This window comes from Corvus brachyrhynchos, unplaced genomic scaffold (genome assembly GCF_000691975.1).
Source record: "Corvus brachyrhynchos isolate BGI_N302 unplaced genomic scaffold, ASM69197v1 scaffold266, whole genome shotgun sequence".
NCBI classification, from domain to species: domain Eukaryota; kingdom Metazoa; phylum Chordata; class Aves; order Passeriformes; family Corvidae; genus Corvus; species Corvus brachyrhynchos.
Window position 1 is genome coordinate 2,334,942 of NW_008238633.1, and position 6,000 is coordinate 2,340,941.

Genomic DNA, 6,000 nt, shown 5'->3' on the forward strand with positions numbered 1-6,000 from the left:
GTGTTGATGTAACAATTACCCCTCCTTGGCCAAGTGTCAGCAGTGAAATCCCACGTTCAGCAGAGCCCTGTGTGAGGGATACATTGATTAAATCTATTTTAGGCATGGAATCACCCAGCACAGTCACCCCAATGCAATGCAGATTTACTTATATTGAAAATCTCCTTTCTCACTTGGATTGTGCTCAGCACAGAAAAAATTTACCATTATTCAAAGATCTGGGGAACACTGCTTGGTGAATGAAGAGAAATGATGACACTAATTGACATCATGAGAAAACTCAAAAACAAAAAACCAACCCACCTCCTGAAAGAAAACAAATTAATCTCTTAATCTCTTAAGAAAGAAATTCCAGGGCAGGCCTGAATCTGTCAAAATGAATTTCTCCTGAAATGCACCAGATTAAAAACATGAAGGAAAACAAAAGCTCACGCAGAGAAAAGTCTCAAATATTAATTTTGGGCTACCCATCAGTAATGATTTTTTTAGGAAGTTTTCATAACACCAAATAAAATTAAATTCTGAATAATACTTGGCTAACAGATAAAAATTGTCAAGTTACAGAAGTTACTGTTACAATATTGTTGTAGCTGGGTTTTTCTGTTTTGCTTGGGGTTTGGTTTTTTTTTTTTTGGCTATTCAAATGTTATTGTTTCAGCATCAAATACACTGCATAATACAATGCAGAATCAGAAACAAGCAGGATATTTTTAATAGCAAAGCACACTGGAAATTCTGAATTTTCTTCCAAATTTGGACAAGCACAAAGTTCCTTTTTAATACCAGCTGCTTATTCTACAGCCTTGCTCCTCAAGAAATGACTGAAAAATGGTCAGGCACAAACCTCATATAAATGCAGAAACATGATAAAATAGGGTTGTCTGTATTTTCTCTGAGTATCTGACTAGATTAAAAAAAAATCCTTTTTTTTTTTTTTTTTCATTAATAAGGATAAGAAGGATTGTTTGGGATACAGTAAACCAGCACAGAAAAGGCATTTTGGAAATACCAAACAGGCCTCATTCAGAGACCACAAGAACTTGTCACAGAAACTACAGACACCACACTTTTTGTGAGAGACAGAAACTTGAAGTTCAACATCACTGAAGTAAAAGAGCACAGACACAGGACCTACCAGCACCCAAATCTGACCTTTACAATCACATTCAAAAATAGGAACTGTGCTCCAGATTTGATCTTTTTTTTCCCAAAGCTCTTTATGACCCTCTTAGATTGCAAGACTTCTACCCCTTCTTGTTTTTCAATCAGTCAGAAAACCAAGTGAAAATTTTATTTCTGGTGTGTGTTTTAGAATCTTCTTTCATCCTGATGGAAGCAGGAAGGGCAGTAAAGTATCCAAGTAATTCAGGAATTGAAATCCAGAGTAAGAAAAGTGTATTTACATTTGTGTCTTATTACAGAGAGAAATGAGTTGAGTGCATATCAGGAAAGCTGTGATTTAGGGTTAGGAAACTTTAGATTGAATTAGAAATTTTAGAGGAAAAGCATCTTCACAGCAGCAAACCCAACACCCTTTGGAGGGTTAATCTGGAGCACGAGGGGAGCACACAGCTGGGTTTAGGGATGCACTGAGCTGGAACAGTCCTGGGTAGCCCAGCCAAGCTCGGACCTGGAAATTATTCACTTTTCTGCTTCCAATTCCACACCTCCAGCCCCTGATTAACAACCCAAGGATGCTCAGGCTGTCTCTATTTTAAGCCCAGCCATTAAACTCCACTACACAGCGAGCAAGGGTCAAGTTTAAAAGTTGAGGTTCGCAGAAAGGAAACAAAGTGATGTGGAAAACAGAAATTCAGTGCTTCCATGAGCTTGGGCAGCTCCCCAGATGAACTGCATCCAGTGGAAACAGGGCCTGAGTGCTGACATGGGAGTTTCCCACAGCTTCCATTGGCCTTCAAAGCCAGGCGTGTCACCAGAGGCTCCTGCCCAAGCTGCACAGAAATATCTAACTGGGATTAAAAAAAAAACAAACCCCAAAATGTTCCAGAGACCCTAAATTAAAGCCAGATGTAGAAAGAGCAGATGCCTGAAATGTACTGTCAATCCAAGACAGGATAGAAAAGCTTGCCGACGTTATTATTTATTAATTGTAATGCTAAGGAAGTCATGGAGAACATTTCTGATTTCCTGATGCAGCTCATGTTGAAGAAATAGGTGCTCTATTGACTAAAAACCCTGCAACTACTATCAAATTTAAACCACACTAAATCTGTGTTAAAATATTCTGGTCAACAACACAGCCCTGGAATAGGAATTAAACAGTGCAAATAAAAAAAGATTTTCACTAAGTGAAAAGTCTCCCATATCTTACTGCAAATTGTATTCCTTAAATCTGGGCAACCAAACTCTGAGCTAATAATGTGGGGGGAGTTTTCATGGAAATTCAGGCCATCCAAAAATGGTGTGTTTAACAGTCACTCCTACAGAACGTGCACAACTTATCCAGGTTCTCTTTCAGGCAAACTCAAAACTTAGAAGCAAGTTCTCATTAAAGCACTTTTACACACACATCATGAAAGCTGCTAAGCATTTAGGTGAATTAAAAATAAAAACTAATAATAAAAGAGGTTCAGTGTGTGATTGCACTGAAGAGCAGCATGACAGTCTTTCTGACCACAACAAAACACTCTTAGTGAAATGTTCAATGAAATGCTCACGTTTTAACAGTGAACCTTTTAAAAATCAGCACAAGATTGAGCAGTTCCCCTATCAGATGCAGGTTTATTAATCAAATATCAGGGATTTTATATATGGAATTACAAGCCAATTATGATGTTACTGGGTAAATATAAGGTTGGATGACATCTAACTTTACAAGTCTATTTTCTTTATAGTTCTGGAATAGCACTGGACACATTTTACTAGACAGAAGGAAAGGAAAATCTGCAATTACCAGAAGCCATTTTTATGGTCTCCAAACACACCAATAATCCACAAAATCTCTCTGAAGAGTTTGAGTGGAGAAAGGCAGATAACTTCCTACCAGAAAAATGAAATATTCCCATCACAAACCAGGCCATACACACCTGATGAAACCTCTCACTGCTTTTGCTGCAGCCTTTAGAATGTCACAAGAATATCTCAAATCAAAGGAGCACCAATCTTAGCAAATCTATCTAATGGCTCCATTTTAGGGAATACATTCTGCCAAGAGCAGCTTCAAAGCAGCCAGAAACCCAAAAAACCATTTTTGCAGACCTCACACTCCCCAGCTGCAGAAGAAGGTGAGAAAAAGGAGCTCGAAATACAAGAGAAAAGGAGCTCCAGATACGAGAGTAATTCCACAGAAAAGATATTAAAAGCACTCTCTTGTGCACCTAAAAAATATAAAAATTGTCCCAGCTGATGAACAGAGACTTGTGGAAGACCACAAAACAACCTCTTTGTTTTTCAGAGCCAGCAGTGGCAAAATGTAACAAAAAACTGGCTTTTAATCCAAAGCAAGCAGGAGTAATCCAGGATCTACAAATAATCTGTCAGCCCTTGCCATTCATAAACACAGATTCATCAATAGATTGGTTAGCCCTGCTAAAAGAGATGGATTTTCCCAAAAATACAGCAATCCTATAGGGAAGAATCAAGAAAGCTCCCTGGTTTTATGGTAGTTAACCTAATTTGAAAGCATTAGCTCTGCAAATACTTTGTATGTCAGATTTTCCACCCCGAGCAGTGATTTCACTGCATAAACCTCACTAAAGAGCCCCAGGATTTTTGAAAGGATGCTAATTCTGGGTTTTAAGCTAAACTTTGACATCAGTAAGTCGCACTAAACTCACACCAGACTCTAGATTTTGTAGAGAGTATCTAAAATTTCATTAACAAACACCTGTACACATTCTGAAGCTGAAAAAGGGATTAATACCTGCAAAATAATACATTACTAACTAATTGTAATTGGTTTTACATTTTCCATTAGCAGCCTAGACACTAAAAGCCAGGGCCTGGCAATCAGACTTTAATTATTCTCACTATTAATGAGTGGCACACATTAAAGGGTGCTTGTTTTCCCTTCTTGGATCCCTCTCACATACATATATATATATTTAAATTTTTCCTAGGTATGACCATGCTGATTTAAGAATGCATTAGGTATTTTACAGTTCACATTTCCAGCATCTGCTTCCATTATTTTCAAAGGCTAAAACATGAAACAGAGAGCCAAGTCATCGTTATCCCCCCAAAACCTTATTAAGCAACACTGTGGAGCCCTTTCCAGCTGAAAAAACAGCTCCAGCACTTGCACAGGCTGCAGGGACTGAACAACCACTTCTCAGAGCCAGCTTCAGAAACATCCCTGGGATACAGCCACGCCAAGATTCAGTTATGATGTAGAAGGGGAGAGATATTGGCAGAGGGGGGAAGGAATACAAATCATTGTTAAAATGCAGTATTAGGGCAGAGATCTGTTTCATTTTTTAAGGAACACGCTCAGTATCACAACTCAGTATTGAGTTATCAGCAGTGCTGCTGCCCATGAGGTCAAACACACCCCAGTTTCTTCCCACATTCCATTTTCTGTCACTGGGCAAGCAAACAGCATTGTTTGCCCCATATTACAATCCATCAAGCAGCATAATTACATTTTACTTGACCTAAAATTGCAGTTGATTTCCTCACACCACATAACACAAGCCACTTGCTTCCTTTAAAAGTAATATTTAAGGACTCAGATCCAGAAAGTGACAATGAATTAAAGAGAATGTCTAAACCATCGTGTCAATCATTCTGTAAATCAAATACCACAGCTTGATTCTATCAGCGATTCATTTGACCACATGGTTAATTCTTAAGATCCGAATTTTATTTGCTTACCTCAGCAGCCTGTGTCTCCTGGTGTAATAAAGTTAGACCTGTCAGGTCTTCCAAGAAGGAATGTGAAGAATTAAAAACTTTAGCTAGGAAATTGAACCCTTCTCGTTCATACTGGTCAAGGACCTGCCAAATAAACAAACAGAAAAGTACTTCAAATTCAATACCCCAAATCTGATTCATCCTCGTAGTTGGCTCACAGAATAAAGGCACAATCTTTCTGGACACTCAGAAAATGACTGGATATTGCAAACAGGTAAAAATGACAGAGAACAGAACAATCATTTTCCCCAACTCAATTTCTAAAGCGAGGAAAGGTGGAAGTAAGAGGGAAGAGAAGTGGGGTTTAAGATCTCCTGGTTTAAATATATTTTTAAGCCTAAAAAGAGACAGATGATACAGCAAGAAGGAAAATTTGGCTGCAAAGCCATGAAAGGAGCATTTGAGTTCCACAGAACACAGTAAAAGCCTGTTCCAGGGTATCAGTTCAGGGAAAGAACCATGCTGGGACAGCCTGGAAAATTCCCCGAGTAGGTGTCCAAGCCCAACATCCTCCCAGTCTCCAGAGATCCGTGGTTCTGTGCTTGCTGTATCTTAAAGTAGGCTCTATTTTTCTGCTTTTATTTTCCCAGTTTATCTTTCATTTGGACAATCTTAGAGGCTCCTACAAGAACTGTGAGGTTTTAGCTTATGCCCCTCTCAACCCCTGAGCATGAAGAGCTTTATTTGAGCTTCAGATGAGGATTTGCCAGGCTGATTTCAACCCAGGGGGATGGAGATTGAGGGAAGAGAAGATAAATGTCAAACGTGAACACAACTCTACACGTTTTGTGACAGCAGGTAGTCAGAAAATATAAGGAACTTATGTCTGAGCAATCCCAGTATCCATTGTTTCCTTATTTTTGTTCCAAGTTCTGGTCATTTAATGCCTCGCTCTCAGAGATGAAGCAGCTGAGCTTGATGCATTCCAAACAACTTTTCCTACAGAACTTCAGGCAGCAGAGCAGGATGTATGCAGGGACCTCAAAGCCACACAATATTTAAATAGAAAGGAGCAGAATGTTTGACAATGGAGACAGAGAGGCAGAGGAAGGATCACCAGGATCACCCTGGATCCAGAAGAGGCAGGATTTTCACAAGAGTGGAAATAGTTCCTTTAGAATTCATTAG

The 6,000-nt window shown here is 39.0% G+C and overlaps 1 protein-coding gene across 1 annotated transcript in view; it reads right to left on the minus strand.

The window, feature by feature from the left end:
- ATG7 (autophagy related 7) overlaps positions 1–6,000 on the minus strand; it is a 54,133-nt gene that overhangs the window by 19,956 nt on the left and 28,177 nt on the right. The window contains 1 exon segment of the mRNA XM_017737293.1: positions 4,834–4,956. Within this exon segment, the coding sequence (XP_017592782.1) occupies positions 4,834–4,956 (123 nt within the window).